The sequence below is a fragment of the Epinephelus lanceolatus genome, chromosome 10 (assembly GCF_041903045.1).
Source record: "Epinephelus lanceolatus isolate andai-2023 chromosome 10, ASM4190304v1, whole genome shotgun sequence".
In the NCBI taxonomy this organism is placed as follows: Eukaryota; Metazoa; Chordata; class Actinopteri; order Perciformes; family Serranidae; genus Epinephelus; species Epinephelus lanceolatus.
The window spans coordinates 23009189-23026200 of record NC_135743.1 but is presented as its reverse complement, the minus strand read 5'-3'; the positions used below and the strand labels follow the sequence as shown (position 1 = coordinate 23026200).

Below are 17012 nucleotides of genomic sequence, written 5' to 3'. Positions count from 1 at the left end.
GCTGTGCCTCTAGGGATCCCTGTGAAATACTATGCAGAGGTGTAGAAAAACACAGCGCCTATATATTCTCCTTAGAAACTGTAAAAAAAAAAAAAAAAAAACCTGCAGGGCAGGCTGCTCTCTTTATTCCATACCGCCAGAGATACTGTGTGCAAGGCTCCAATCAAAGCCCAGTACCAATTTATATTTGAAACGTGCAGGCAAGACAGTATGTGTGCTATAGGAGTAATGTGCCTGTTTGACAGAGAGACTACAAAGAAAATATGTTAATTTAAACAACACACACAAATAAAAACACCCACACACTACGTCTGTGGTTGTAAAATGTGTGTTTTTTACCAACTGGGCGATGCATGCAACTGCCTAGGGGCCCTGACCTTCAGGTAGGATGTTTGTGGATGGCTGGGCATACAAAGAGTCTGACCTTGACACTATAGACCACTGCAGGAGTCAGTGTTAGTGTCTTTTAACCATGGGCATCTTTCCCCAACCTTAACCAAGTGGTTTTAGTTGCCCAAAATCCCCCAAAAAACAAACCTCAACCATGTAGGTGGCAGATCAGAGCACACTCATATGTGGTGCATTTTGGAGCACACCGATGAAACAAACAGTTTTCAGTATAGATTTGCTGCCCAGGCCCTGTATCAAAATTTTATTTTTGATTTTTCAGTTTGGAGTGTTTTATGGTGAATATTCCTAAATTATTCATCAAAAACTAACTGAAACAAAGCAGGGGCATTGTAGTGGGGCAAAAGTGGGACTGATGCAGCCCGCGAAAAGTGCAAAATAAAATGGATGGTTTTGTTTGCAGTTTTTTATTTCTAAATAATTAGAGCCATAACTTAATTGAAATTGGCTGAATAAATAAAGACTGAACTTTCTACATAAAATAGTGGATGCTCTCTCAGGCCCCTCTCACCCCTTAATGATTTAGTCCGCCCCTGCACTAGGATTTGTCTCTAAAGCCAAGTGAGTGATCACTTATGCTGCTGGAGCACCAACATATACTTTTACATCTTTCCCTAAGAAAGAGAAATCTGGAGTTACATAAAAGAAAAGAAAGAAAGAAAAGCAAACTCATTTGTAAAAGAAAAAAAAATCTAGGTGCATGAGGGAGACATGGATCAAGACAGGAAGGGCAGGGGTCCAAAGGGAGAGATCGTATGCATAGTAGGACCCAGAATTCTGTGTTACGCCCCTGATACAGAGCAAACTGGGGCCAGGTAGTGGTTTGGGAGGACTGGCTGGTTTCAGGGGTCACTTTGGACCCAAAGCTTTTGAGTCTCTACCAGGTTTTTTGACCCATGGGGTTAAAGTGGAAAAATGCAGTGTGTCGTGTCGTTGGAAAAGTTGTCCAATTCCACTTTAAGATGGCAATTTGCAACATGACTGGAAAAAATAACCAATGTCACGTGTTTCCCTCAGAGAGAGGTGGATTAATTCATCAGTGCTTCAGAGGTTATTGATGAGGTAATTATAAGAACTACAGATTAAGCTGGACTTCTGTTAACGTGAACAACTCTGTAGGGGTTAAGCATCAACCTGCATGTGCGCAATAAGTTAATATTATAGGGAAATCACTGCAGGCCGGGGCACATTTATAATGCAGCAGCAGGGAATGTAATCCGGAGGACGGCTGCTCCGCTGGGGCAGAGCAGGGTAATTGGTTACTGGACTTAGCTTAGGCTGCTTGATGGGTCCTGGGTGTTTTTGCTGAGACTTTGGACAAGGTCTTTGGGGAATCCCAATTAAAAAGCACAATGCAGAATATGGGTCTAAAGCCAACAAACAAGGCAAACATTGCTGCTTGAAAAGCAGTCGTGTCCAAAGAGAGGCAGCTGCATTGATTTTATTGTAAGTCTTCCCTGTTTTGTAAAAACTGGTGTTTAGACTCAGGTTTTTTTTAATCAGCTTCTCACTATGAGTAATGGGATCCCACATGAACACACTATTTCTTGCTAAAGTTTTGGGTATGTCACATGAGAGATTTCGATGTCTCTGTCTGTGCAGTTTGTTACAGGCTCAGTTAGGAAATGGTGATGTCACACATCTCTGTACACCAATCGGGATTTAGCTACATTTAAATCACAATCTAATGACAGCTGATTGCTTTCTGGATACAGTCTGATCAGATTACCCCCACACAGTCCTGATGAAGTAGATTTGCTGAGTTTTAATGTTTTTGAAGGATTTTTTAAAATTTGTTTGCTGCATATTTACTTGTGTTTATTTACTGCTATACCAAAATACAATCAATTATCACAATATTTTTTACTAAATATTTCAGTATCAATGTTTTAGATTTGACTATTGCTGCTTTCACAACATATTTACACAGTGAGATTTTTGACAAATGGGTAAAGGCAATAATAGAGCAGCTAGAACAGTTGGTAAGTCCAAAAACATTCATCATTTTACTGTTATGCAGCCTTTTAAACCAAAAGACAACACTCATACTTGATATTGGTATACTGGCCGCCCCTAAGTGCCAGCAATGTTGTTTTCATATCACTATAAAGCATGTGAGGCTTGAGTCGATCCCAAAAATGTGGGCAAGAGACCATCAGGCTTTCTGGGATCTCTTAGTAAAATTAGGGATTATTTTGCTTCACTATTATTTCATTCAGTGGGGACTGACACAGTGAGGTTCCTTAATTGGGACAAAATCTCAAATGGAGTTTGAGGATTAATACAAATCCTCTAATAAGAAGTTTTAGGAACTCTCTTGACACACTATCATTTTTATTTTTACCTTCACCAGAGTTTTATGTGTGGTCCAGAGTGATAAGTTAGCTCTATTCCTGCTCAGTCATGGCAGAGTAACAGCACTACGGACAGCGCACGGCTAGCTGTCCACTAAATCCTGGAGGAAGATGGTCTATAAAATGAGCACATAATGTCAAAATCAACATGAGATCAGGATGATCCTCAGACTGAAATTATCTTCTAGATTGTTCCTGAGACTTTCTTTGAACCCGTTTTGTGGCTTTGTCAGAGACACAGAGTCTGAATGTATAACTATTTCTATGTTGCATAGGAATGGAGACAATGAAACACGACTCCTGTAACCAAACACCACACACTGCACACAGCTTGTATCTGGTGTCAGCGTGTTCTGAAGCGGACCCGGCTTGATTTCCATTCCATCCCATGCTTAGTTGTATGAGTTCACCAAACTGTGGATGTGTAATATCATCCAGTCATCATTGATGAGTGGATGATGGGCATCCTGAGCAGTGATTGCCCAGCGGATATAAAAATATTGACGTAATATAGAACATCAGCACATCTTGACCACACTTTTGTTACAGCTGTAAGCCGGGCAGTACGACAGGCACAAACATTAATTTCAAAAGGTTACAGTTTTGTTTTGTTTTCTCAGGTCCTAGCAAACAAAATGTGTGATGTTGTTTCAGTCTGTCTTAGAAAAGCTTTTTAAACCACACCTCTGCTCACACACTCTGTGCTGTGGGCTGGATTGGATGTCACTCACTCTGATCCTATTGTTCATTGTAACACCATCACTCTGGCTGTCCCAGGAATCCAAACCCACCTCACTGGTCACAAGTGAAGACGAGGGAGCCCTGTCCTGTCAAAGAACACTCCAGCGTTTCCACTTTTTTCCATCTGGACTAAGACGACTGCTTCCCATATCTGCACCGGGAGAATAAAACAGACTTCTTCCATTTTTCTGCCATTCATAAATATTAAATCTATTCCACTGATTACTCTTAACCACTGCCCAGGTAAGTGAACATGACAATGTGTTTTGTGATTATTGCTGTATCACATTGTCATATCTTTTGGTAACAGTTAAATCAGTTTTTTGAAACAAATATTCAAAGTTGTATGCTATAGCAAATATGCTATATACTGTAAACTACCTAACTAACTGCATTTAGGTCTGACACTGTCTCATAATGAATGATACATCGAAATCAATTTTTTCAGCTGAGAATCTGTATCACTCATAGACATTGAAGACGGTGACAGTACTCAAAGGAGCCCTGAAAAGTGCTTTTTAGTCGATTTCAAGCTGAAACTCAGAACAAAAAATTGGTTCTGACCAGGTTAAATCTGTAGCATAAGTTACCATGGCAATAGCCAAGTGAAAAGGAAGCCACCTTCATAGGATGGAGAACTGTGGCTTCAGACTCAACATACCTCACTAACCTCCTATATCACTTCTTGGTACACCCCTCAGGGGGCCCTAAGCAACTGATATGACTTAATATGTAGTTCCGGCTCTGCATTTAGGGACTAAATACTGGTGGAAACATCTCTTCTCCCACTGACTGGTATTGTGAAATATTTCAGTTACCAGGCAAGCAAGCTAAACAGACATGATACAATACTGTGAATTAAAACTCATGAAACTCAAAAAAAAACCAGATAAGGTTTCAGCACAGATTTGGCCTCATTTAACTCTCCCTCCCTAGAGTTTCATCCTGCCTTCACCCTCCTCTGTTCCAGCAGTCAGATGGAGCCCATGTCCTCACTGAACGACAGTGTGCCGCCTCATATAAACGGCTATTATCACTCTGGTTATGGAGGAGCCATCACATCTGAGTGAGTGTAAAAAAAAAAATCTGCATAGAAATTAAATATTTAATGCACCACATTTGGCCTTTTTATGAATTGTTGTTTTGCCTTTACAGACACGTCACCAGTCAACAGCGTTACAACAACACTGGCAGAAGTAAAAGCAAAGTTCGTCTCAGTGACCAGCTGTGAGTAGCCATTGATAATCATAAAAATAGTCATCATTAACATGAATGATGACATTAATTTTGTTTCTTTTCTCAGCATACCAAAACCAAATGATATAAATATAGCGTGAGTACTTTCTGATTGTTAGACTGATTTATTTCCCCTCTTGCATTTAAGGCTTCTTGTGTCCCAAAATACAATTCATTTTTATTTAATTTCCTGGTACCTCTAACAGGGAGAAAATGATAAAGATTGCCACTCTAAAAGAGCATCCCTATTCGTCCCACATCTCCAAGTTTGCAATGTTCCCATCCTTCCACCCTCCAGATGACCCCGACACAGGAGTCAGAGCTGCTTCCCAAACCTTCCTCCACCCCCTCGTCCCAAATAGCGCACCGGACGTCACTCTGCTGAGCAAAACTATAGGTAGGAGGGCAACATGTTGTGGTGAAAGGTGATGTTATAATAAAGGTTTCCAGAGAGATTTATATTTGTCTTCATGTGCAGGCAGCCCATACAGACACGAGGTCTTGAGGACACCCATGAAAACCAGGAAGAAAGCTGTTATGTGGCCTGGAGAACACGGCTTCTTTGATGTGAGTGGTGAAATACTGTATTTGGCTTCACATTGTCACTAATAATTGCTCTGATCCTTTTCTAAATGCACCAATGTTCTTTCTCAAGCATACAAAGCCACTGAAGGGACACACCCAGGTCTTCTACCCCACTCCTCCAAAGACAGTGCAGCCCAACCCTAAACTTCGTGACTGGGATTTATCGTTGTCTGAGCGGACGAGCAACATGCTGAAAAATTTGGAAAGGACACACTGGGTCACCTCCTACCAAATGCACCACACAGGTAAAGCAGCCTAAACGTATGCTAATATGTTAGGGACTGTACAAAAGTTACCAGGGTGGGGAGTGGGCCTGAGCACCTTTTATAGACGCAGTCTATCCCTGAAATGTTCAGGAACATTTCCTGCATGTGGTCATGTGTGACCACATGCAGGAAATGTGGTCACACATGACCACATGCAGGAAATGTGGTCATGCGTGTGGTCATGTGTGAATGGGAACAGGGGATATTCAGGGAAATCTGTACCCTCAATTTCCTACCTCAAGACATAAGCCATTTTCTCACACGAATTCCAAAACAGTGCCTGAGCAAATTGTGCAGAAGGCAGGACATGATGAGTTTCCAAATCTCATCATCTCTCCAGTTAGACATTATCATTGGAGTCTTTGTGTAAATGACCCTTCTTCGTCACCCTTACATGTTTGTTTCCTTCTGGTTTTATGCAAGCAAAACACACACCCACTCCTTCACAGAAACGTCATCAACGTACCCACTCGTTCACGGAGTAACATCTGTTTAATGTCCAGTACAAATGATTCAGACATGACATACTGCTCCTCTTTTAATTAATGGTAATGTCTACACCATTTCAGGTTGTGATTGTAAGTGGTAACATTGTAGGGACGAGCATGTAAAGGGTTACATCTGTCTGAAGAAAGACAATCACAAGACACTGCTGATGACGTATTTGAATCTATGACTTGTTTACGGTCTAGCATTTAAAACATTACTTATCTTGCAAACTTGTTAATTATTACACACATTACAAAAACAGCTCCTCACCTGTCATGTTGTGTGTATGCATACATTAGTCTTGCCCTGGCTTCTTCCCTTACGTTTCATAGCGGTTGGCATCTGTAAGTTTTGCTTTACCGTCATTTGCCCAACTGTCCCTTGCCCCATCTATTCCACCATTGCCATGGCATGTGTGAAAAGGTGCAAGACGGAAATGTTTCTGAATGAACTAGCTGTGCCTGAATTTATTGGGGACTATATTATTAGAAACTTTATCAGGAACTACTAAAGAGGCTTTATATTTCATTTAAAGATGGGACTATTGTTCTCTGCATATAGCAAAGCAAACCTTTATGAACTATGGCATACATGGAAGCTGTGCCTGTTGCAAGGGAAGGCTGAAATGAAATACAATCCATCCCCTGCTGTCCCAAAAAAATTAGACTACCATTCTTTCAGCGAAAAGAAAAATGACAGCCTTCTCCTTCTTCTCTCACCCCTCTCCTCCCCAAATATTATTGTTCAGTCCCTTAGCAGGAAGCTGAAAAAGAGCGTGTAAGAACACAGAGTACACTTTGTTGTTGGTAAAGATGAAAGCCTGTGTGTGCAGCCGCTTTGTAAAGTAATCCAGTAACAATATGTATCATTTTTAGATCAATAACCAATAATACTGTATTTGATATTTCTAAGGATCGGGGCCTGCAAATCCTCTTAAGATAGACGACTTCAAGGAAAAATTGAATGACATCACCGGGGTGAATTCACACACTGCACCACTGGTAAAATATCTGGGAACATTGTACCTTTTTACAGAAGCATTAACAGTGTGCAATACTAATCCTATTGAATTCCTTTCCCGACAGAGAGAAAGGTCCTTTCCTGTATTTGTTCCCTCTAAACCCAGAGGAGGAAGTAGAAGAAGACAGGGGAGCACCTGCAGTACCGCTGCTACTGAACTCCCAAATCTATCTCCAGCTCCAAACCAAGGCACTGCTTCAGCTACTATGAACCAACACAGGCCACAGGAGATCACAGCTAAGCTTAATGAGGCACCAGATCCAAACCAAAGGGGTCATAGTCAATCAAAGTACAGCTCTGGCTCCACAGAAGCACAGAGTGCTGAGCTGTCCCAGGAGGTCTTACACAAACAACAAACTGAGAGCAAAAGCTCTGCGCACGAGGGCAGGGAGAGGGAAAACTGCAGAGTCCAGTTTTATGAAAGTCCAATGCAAGTATCAGTGTCATACAGCAGCCAAGAGGCTAACGCTGCCACAGAGCGACCTCTAGACCTGAACCACCGCCCACTTTCCCAGGGAGAGATGGAGGTCAACAGGGAGAAAAGCCTGTGTGTAAAGGATGAACCCAGCAGCACAAAGGAATATTTTAAAGCTGGAAGAAATGTATCTAGCATTAGTCCGTCATCCATCGCCAAAGACCTGGCAGGTATTGAATCTCATGCTGAGTTATCATCAAGGGCAGCGTCAGAGCAGGGGAAACTGGTAAAGAGCAGAGAGCTGCCACACAGTCTCTGTAACCCCTGCATCCTGCCGAGGCCTCCTGTCCTGCCTGGCATTTGCCCGGTGGACAGAGTTGGGACTGTGGGTGGGGAAGCCACATCTCTCAGCCTCCGGGACCTTCAAAATTCATTCAGTAAGTCAAAGGCCCATAATGACTTTAACAGCTCCATCACACGTGCTGCTGTGAACCTGAGAGACAATGTCGTCACAGGGAGAAAACATGACTTCTATGGGATCAACTGTTACTACCTGCATGGATAACCTGACGGACATTTTTACAGCCTTGAAGCAAAGATGGTCAATGGATGGACCTGCACGTGTATAACATCTTATTGTCCTCCAACCACTCAAAGCACCTTTACACAACATGTCATATTCACCTATTCACACACTGGTGGCTGAGGCTTCTATATAAGATGCCACGTGCTTCTCAGTTTTAAACAGTCACACACACTCAGTGGACCGTTAGTAGACGACCTGCTCTATCTCCTGCACCATAAAAAATAATAGTCGTAATGATTTGAATCTTTGAAGCAAGCGAATAAAGTTTAACCACCACTGAATAATTTAATGGTGAAACTTTTCAGAGCTGCATTGTGAAAGCGAGACTTACAGGGAACCAATCTAAACGCGGATGATGTAATTATTCTGTAGCCATTACACTGTGCAATCAAAATTCAGTTCATATGTTAAAGCAAAATTTGTCATTTTCTACTTTAACACAGCATTTATAGCAAAACATCTGACTTTATATGTTCTGAATTCTCCTTGAAATTTTCAGAGGGTCATCTAAAATGGTGAAGCCTGATTTTAAGATTTAAGGTTGAAAATGTAGATGGTTTCATGTAGAAAATTGGAGTGTCTAATATTTAAAAAAAAAAAAGCAAAAGAAAAAAATCAGGTTGCACGTATTAGATTGGTCCATTTCAAAAATTTCAAAATTTGACAAAATCAAATCTAGTTTCTCGAATATGGACATTTCTATCAGAATGACTGAAAAAAAAAAGAAAATTCTTAGGGGACAACCACACCAATTAAAACACTTAAATTCTGAATGATTGTACTAAAAATAAAATATTTTAATGCAATCAATTCAGAGGTGTTTCAGTTTCAACATTATCCGTGGCTGAATTTCACAATAAGATATTCAGTGGCTTCTACTTCTAAGGCTCAAGTTATTATGGCTATAAGTTTCTACCATACTATTCATACCCAAAAATGGTTGTCACAAAATCAGAGTGACAGTAACAGCTTTCTGATTTCTCACATGCTCTCAATAAAACAGTTTGTGATTCATATGTGTTCAAGCAGCCATCCAGACTGTTTATTTAACTCAGTACTTCCTCAATATTTCGTAGTAAACAGCCAATTTGCAGCACATTGTTAATTAGCTCTTTGCTTCTAAGCATTTAATTTGCAGTATTCATTAGAGCGGATGTATTATAGAATAATGGTCTTACATAAGGCTCCCATAAGCCACGGCTGATTGCAAGGGTGAAATAAAAGGAACAGCCTTCAAAGCTCACTTCTGAGTTCAGCCTGCCTGCACAGTCCACACAGAGGGAATATTCAGCAGCTGTAAGATGAATACTTTGGTCTTTACTGCAACCTTTTCTAATTTTACAGGAGAAAACTTGTATGAAGATGATCCCCCCCCCCCCCCCCCCCCTTCCCAAATGTCACACAGAGTTCACCACACAGCATTGTGTTGGCTGTATTATGGAATCCACCCCTCTGTATCGTAGGTGCTGCAGTAACCTTCCAGCTCACCGGTGTGAAAGGGAAAAAAAATGCCTTTTTGCACGTAATCTGTTGCAGTCAGGACTCTGTGTGAAAGGTTTCTTTTTGTGACAGAAAGTCCTTGAGCAGCAGCCTGCAGCCTTGTGTGATATAACAGCCTCTCATCCAGACTTTGAGGGAAAAAAAGCAATGATAATAGCTCTCACAGCAAAATGGACCTGTGCAGTTTTCTCCCTGAATATTGTAGACACACTGTAAGGCTTTTTCTAATCAAGACAAGATTGGTGGTGGTGTTGTTTTTATTTGTTACTTGTTTTGCTATTGTGCATGTGCAACAAATCCTGCTTTCATAAAAGAAAACATGCAATTATGTCACATTCAAAATCATATTAAATTTTAAACTTGCTTCTCTGAGTGGGCATATGCAAATATTTTGTTTGTAAAACACTGTTTGCAAATATATTTTTTGTTTTACATGTTTGTCATTATGCCATGAGCATGACTGGAAAGCTGTGATTCAACCATATGTCCAGCAGGTGGCAGCATAACATCATTTTTGGTCCCAAGTTTTGTCATTTATCATTCTGACTTCATTTCCTCTTATCTTAGGACAGTTATCTTGTCATTTTGGCTCCTTTGACATCATTTTTACCACATCACCCAGTTCCCAAAAACAGATAAGCATAATTCCACTTCTTATCTACCAGTGGACATAAGAATGTGTCATGAAAATGCATTTGCAATTAAATCATAATTAAAAGTCCCCAGTTAAATGACTCACTTGCGGAGTGATGAGTTTGACTTGTGTGTCCTTGTTTTTTGGGGTCCTCCGCAATACGTCACGGAAAATAAGATGTCAATGACACAAGCCACGCCCCTTCGAGGTGACGCTAAGCTTTGGCTGCAGTTTAATTGGAGTTGACTTCGGTCAGTCACGCACCACCGCCCTCCCACATACAGCGGTGGAGAGACTGATGCTCCTCAGAGCGGGGCTGGACGGTGCATGTGTGTGCATGTCAGACTGGAAATTGCTGTGTGTTTGAGGCTGTAGTTAAAGTATCTCCTGTTTATTGGCTGTGTTTTCTCAGTAGGGTGAGATAAAGCGACTGTTCCCAACATCTCTGTCCTCATCACCTGGAATTCAAATCTGCAACTCTGTCAAGGTGAGTGCGGCTTTTTCCTCCTCTGATAAGAAAAAATCAGTTTCATTTTATTGGAAATGATGTGAGTCGTTTAAAAGTTCACTGCAGTGCTTTTTTTTCTTGCTCTTTGAGGCAGCATATACCTGAGACATTTCCCAACACTTAAACAGCTGCACAATGTCGGCGTTCACTTGTTAAAGCTTCAAAGTGAAACTGCACTTATCAGTACATCACTTTGAACGCCGGGTTAAACTCTTCTGTTGGGTTTCCTCACACAGTCGATGTTTTGCAATATTCCTGTTGTGATCATAACATGTGATTCACACAACAAACACCAGTAGATCCTTTTAGTCTCCATGGTAACTCTGAGCCATCTTCCTCTTTCTCTATACAACTATAGACAAGTATCTACTAGTTTTCATATGTATCAATACACAGGATGAGAGCAGCAAGAGAAGCCAGTCACAAGCCAACATTATGAATAATGTGCCCTCATGTATGAGTGGCTGCATCTCTCAGGCTGAGTGAGAGTGGATGTAGGTGTGTGTGATAGGATCCATTTTCAGGTTTAATCAGAGCCTGAGCTCAGCATCTCAGTCAGTAGACAGCAGTGGTGTAGTGGAGGGTTTACGCAGGTCTTTATGGGGGAGACCCACCTATCAACCAAAAAGACACTGGAATATTTAGGCAAGTATACCCAACCTACCCATCTACCCATATACACCCAACTCATCAATTACCGACATTGTTTAGAGCTAAAACAGGAATATGGAGATTTTTTTTCAATATTTTTGTGACTATAAAGATGGCAGACAAAAGTGAATATGTACGCCATTTTATAGCCAACTCCCTCATAATTACAGTTTTGTGTAAATCCACCATAATAACAGTGACACTCATGCTGAATGTGGGGTTTTTACCAAAACCTTCCACTCAAATGTCTACGTTAATCCCAAAAAAATGTGGTTGAGTGAAAGTTGTTCTGTTCGGTCCTGTGGCTCACTTGCAGAGTGGCTATAATTTTAGGACTTACAGGGTTATCTAGGCTCTTATGGGTGTTGTGTCAACAGTGCAACAGAGGAGGCTTTTCAGGGGCTGTTTGTGTATATTGGAACTTATGGGAGGCTCAATAGGGGCCGTTGAGAGTTACATGACATGGAGGAAAGAAGGTGGACGGTGCTCACGTCCTGCCTCAGATTGGTATGCAGGTGAAGGGCAAATCACAAACAGTGGAAAAACTCTCAGAGGCTGGACACTTTGCTTTTGTGTTCAGTTGGCTCAGAGTGTTATTTGTTTGCCAGTGTGTTATTCTTCTCCTTGCAGCTCCTGAGGTTTTTTTTTCCTATCACACCCAAGTCAGTGATTGCAGTCAAACACAGGGAGACTGTGAGAGAGAGGAATCAATAGAATCTGTGGAATGCAGCAGCAGGAAAGTAAAAAAACAAAAATGTCTTTGTCTGTGCAAGACATATACTTAAAACAGCAGTGGGGCATTGCATCGCATGAGGTCACCTCCACTGTAATTTCAGCTTTCCCCCAGCCCCGAGCTGAATCTTTGAATAAATGTGCACAAGCTGTAATTTATTCAGTCGCCAAGTTATTCAGTAACCTGTGTAGCATTGCTCCAGCACTTTTCTTTAGAAAAAAAGAAAGAAAGAAAGGTATGTCTTTTGAATATCCACTAAACAACAAGTAAATAATGCAGGAAGTGGATAAATAGGAGTAGCAGAGCAGCTGCTGTGAGCAGCATATCGTGCGTGTGGCAGGTGTTGCCTCGACTTGCGTAGGCAGGTAGGCCTCCATAAATAATTCATGCAGTTTCACATGTAAACAGGTAGATGTGGTTTTGGTCAACAGAGAAAGTTGTGAACCATATCTGCTTTTTCTTACATTTCAATTTGGACACATTTTCTTGTTTGGGTAAAAATGATAAAAACTGTTTGTTCCACTAAGTAGCACAGACTAAAAGCATGAAATAACAAAAATAATAGAGTTTCACTTGTGTTGAATAAATAAAATCATCAGTGAGTGTCTAGATATTTTGTTATTTTGTGTGTCTGCATGTTTTCCAGTCAGAGTGACCTGGACTGTGTCATTAGTGACACCTTTTTAATGGCAGGTAGCTGCTCTTGTCCTCAGCCTCCTGGCAGGCATCAAAGAGACGCTGAAGGAAGCTGCTTTCATAAGTCACTTAGATTCAGATCAGGTAACAGCATGCAATTTTAACAAGAGCAGCACTAGCAGATACTTTTAACTGAAACAATACAGCTTTGGTCATTCTCTTGTATTTGGCTGAATTATTCAAACAGTTCAGGATGGCAGCTCTGAGATGGAGAGTAAGATTTTTAAGTTTATCTTTTCTCATTTTTCCATCTGGACAAGGGGTCATTGCTGAGACATTGTATTTTGAAGTAATACCTAGCTATGTATAATCATAAAGACTGTGACTTCTGTCTGTTTTAGATAATAATTATCATTGTAATGATTTCATTTGAAAAACTGTTACATGATAATCACTTTCCAAAATGATGGATGTTCCTGATAGCACCTTGTCGGTTGTGGTTCTTCTATTCAAATTCTGCCAACAACAACAGTTTTGTTTCAGACTGCATAGGATCAGCTCAATTTCACCCCTGCTTGTTGGCACAACAGTAGCAGTGTCAAATTTTATTGAGAGAGACAGAGAGTTTCATCCCAGCCGGTTAAAAAACAGAGCTGTGAAAGTGTGAACATTTATACAGCGTATAACAATGTTGTGCACCATAAAAGGAAGCAAGGAAAGGAAACTTTAGAAAGGAAATTTGGTCCTCTTGGTTCACCCAAACATGGCGTCTCTGGTCAGGAGCATGTGCATTTTGGATCAGAGTCTAGACCAGGGATACTCAGGGGCAAGTTAATAAACAATTATAAATAATATATTAGTATATATAATACATTAATCGCCTGCTTTCCACCTTTCTGTCTGTCATCTTTGCCAAGAGGCAAATCCAGTTGCAGCAGCTCCACACAGGTCTGGTGTACGCAGGGGTGTTTCTTGGATTTTACATCTTTCGGAGCTCAGCCCAGACCACTGTTGGAGGGTCCTTCCCTGGCACTTTTTTAGTAGTTTTTCTTTGTTAAATTATTATTTAAGGAGTGGCCTCTAGCTCAGTGAGTAGAGTGTCTACCCCATGTAGGCTGAGTCCTTTGCAGCGGCCCGGGTTCAGTTTCAGCCTGCGGCCCTTTGCTGCATGTCATCCCCAATCTCTCTCCCTTTTCTGTCACTTTCTATCTACACTGTAATAAGACAAAAAGCCCAAAAATAGTCTTTAAAAATAGTGCTTTTTAAAGTGATCAAAATGAAAGAAAAAAAGAAAATCCCCAAACCCCTATTGCGGGCTAGATTTGACCTGTGGGCCGTAAGTTGAGCATTACTTTTCTGGACTGTGTAAATTTGATGCAGTGTGTGTGATAGATATTGAGTGCTGCTTTTCTTGGGGTTGTCTGGCATTTTAAGTCATGCAGTCAGGTCAGTAGGTCCACCACTTTGATTCAGATATCTCAACAGCAGGTGGATGCATTGCCATGAAAATTACCCTTGTGTTAAGTAGGGCTGCAACTAATGATTATTTTCATTGTCGACTAATCTGTCAATGATTTCTTAGTCGACTAGTCATTTTATCAAAAAAAAGTGTGTAAAATGTTGAAAAATGTCCATCTGTCTCTCCCAATGTCTTGTTTCGTTCTCACGCCAAAGGGTTTCAGTTCACCGTCATGGGAGAGTGTGTAAAGCTGCCAATATTTGAAGGTAAGAAGCTGCAATAAGTATTTTGGGGTACTTTTATAGTACTTTTCTATGAAAAATGACAAACCGATTAGTCGACTACTAAAATAGTCACCAATTATTTCAGTAGTCGATTAGTCATCGATTAGTTGTTGCAGCCCTAGTGTTAAGTGCTAATTAGTAATTGTTACCATGCTGACAGGCTAAACTAAAATGGTGAACCTTGTTAATACAACCTGCTATGCATCAGCATGTTAGCATTGTCACTGTGAGCATGTTAGCATGCATGTTGCTCCAAGCACCATTGTGCCTAAGTACAGCCTCACATAGCTGCTAGCGTGGCCGCAGACTTTTGATCTTGTTGGTAGACAGTGACAGCTTTCCTGATTTCATTACATCTGCATAAACATAAAGAAAAGGGAATTATAAAACATTAAAATGACAGTTTATTAGCATCAGTCATAATTTCAGTCCAGTGCGTGCTTGATGATTCAGTCAGTAAAATCAAGCCAGAAATAAACAGTGTTGTTTTTCCTGTTAGCATCATATAGTGAAAATGTCACTTTGGGTTCAAACACTTCTGTTACTTTGCAGGAAATTAGGTCAATAAAACTCTACAAAAAGAAAAGGCAGACCAACTTTAAATATCTGTGGACAAGATTTGATCACACCACAAACACACCGTGCAAGTGTTGCCCTCAGAAACACAACTGCAGTCAAACCACAAAAACAACACAAGCTTGTCAGCGACAGCTCGAGTCAGTTTCTGGTGCTGTGACAGTCTATCTCGTATGATATACTCTACAGACAGGGAGTCACGCTGTGAGCTCATCCACACTCCAGTCCAGAGTTTAAGCATCAAGTAAATCTCTCAAGATGTGGTACTCTTCTTCTCAGTCGGACAGTTTATCTCTGTCTGTCCATAAATGGAAGGTAACGGAAGACGATGCCATGTCTAAATATATCTGCACTCCAAGGACTTGGTGGCAGTACAGATGTTCCTTCCAGTTTTTTGTGATATCTGCTTTTTAGGCTTATTTTTTACACACTGTTATGAGGAAGGATCAGCATACTAACAATGACAACTGCCCTCTCAATAACATCATCATCCTCCACTCTGGGTCAACACCTCTGAATTAATATGAGAATAGAGATGGAGATGCTGCTGTCGCATCCTAATCGGAGCAGTGGTTGAGTGGAAATGTAGTCTTTAATTTGGGAGAGCAACAGCTGGATTGGCTGTCACGCAAGTTGCTGCACGACACATCGAGAAGAGCACTTCGCACATATGTTTTTCCCCATTCTATTGTCATTGAGCTAAGCTGTGATGATACTCTGTGTCCTAATGAGCTGGTGTTGAGTTATGAGGCTGTCAGACTCCCTCACACTGTGAATATAATAAAGGAGAGGACCTCTGCCACACTCAGGGCAAACATGAGAAGAAATAGATGTAGGAAGAGAGGGGGATGATGGGGTTGTGTGAGGGGAGGGAGTGCGTTGAGGATGTGGTTGATTAACAGGATGCGTTTGTGAGAGGGTATGATAGAAAGCCTGTCAAACATGAATGTCAAGGAGTTGTAGGCATGAATGAAAAGACGCCTTATGCTGCAGGAAGTTATCGAGGAGGGGCTCTATTAGTCTCTCCCTCATTATTGCAACCATACCTCTGCAACCAATTTCTCTTGGGGTGAATATGATAAGTAGAGAAGGCTTCAAACTCCATTTCATCCCACTAAAAATGTAAGATTGCTGATAGCGAAGACAGACATGCACGCTCCAAGCTCAGCAGCTTGAGCCTGGTTTTTGGAGTGGCTCCTTCTTGGCCTTGGCAACCTTTCACTACGACGTCTTAAGCAGATCAGGGGCATGCATTGCCATCTGCGTGTTTCTTTCAAAGAAGGTGTGGCAGTACACGCGGACGTGGGCTGGCAAGCGTGCTTAGTTGAGAGATGTACTAATGAATAATAGATCTGATGCTGGGATGAAGCCAGTTTTGTCTCTGTGTCAATTATCTGGGCTAATGGCTTGCTGGATGCTGCCATGCTGACCTGTGATGTTGCGAGATGATTATTTTTAAAGAAGGAAAAACTTCTGACTCTGCAGATGGATTTCAGAAAAGTGCTTTTTTGTCCAACTCCCAGTTACACTGTTCAGGTCTTTTTTGGGGAAAGATACAGGGCAGAACAGAAGTAATGGCTGGAGATGGCAATTACTGCACCTGATCAAAGTGACAGTCTTTCACAGGGGAGAAAGCGGAGACTTTTAGGACTGCTTCCTGCGCAATTGCCCATGTACTTCTCACCAGAATAACTCCTCAGACTTGGATAAGACACTGATTCAGATAGAAGTGACACTCCTGCTCATCAACTGATTGCAGCCTGTTGAAGGGCCTTATCTGAAACGCTCATCACATCAGATTTGAATGACACAACAATGCATTCAGATTTGAATTGCCTGTCTTCTTCTCTTAAGTGGCCTCCAATCAGAGCCCAGCTATTTTTGTTGAGGGTGTCTTCATCATTTAATGATGTTTGCATACTGAGTATGAG

At 41.2% G+C, this 17012-nt stretch overlaps 2 protein-coding genes across 4 annotated transcripts in view; both read left to right on the top strand.

Moving 5' to 3' along the window:
• The first annotated feature begins 1119 nt into the window (after positions 1-1119).
• On the top strand, positions 1120-9436 carry spmip4 (sperm microtubule inner protein 4). The gene is made up of 8 exons (XM_078171221.1): positions 1120-1223; positions 4474-4569; positions 4659-4730; positions 4807-4836; positions 4946-5136; positions 5218-5306; positions 5404-5569; positions 6992-9436. The coding sequence occupies exons 1-8, from the start codon at positions 1120-1122 to the stop codon at positions 8077-8079; spliced, it is 1836 nt and encodes a 611-aa protein (XP_078027347.1). The 3' UTR covers positions 8080-9436.
• Positions 9437-10523: 1087 nt separating this feature from the next.
• Positions 10524-17012, top strand: part of osbpl3b (oxysterol binding protein-like 3b) — a 38548-nt gene continuing 32059 nt past the window's right edge. For 2 of the 3 annotated variants that reach the window (XM_078171785.1, XM_078171784.1), the window contains exon 1: positions 10525-10721. The gene's annotated coding sequence lies outside the window, so the exon portion shown is untranslated. Of the gene's footprint in view, positions 10722-17012 lie in introns of all 3 variants that reach the window. The other variant, XM_078171783.1, reaches the window with a different exon arrangement.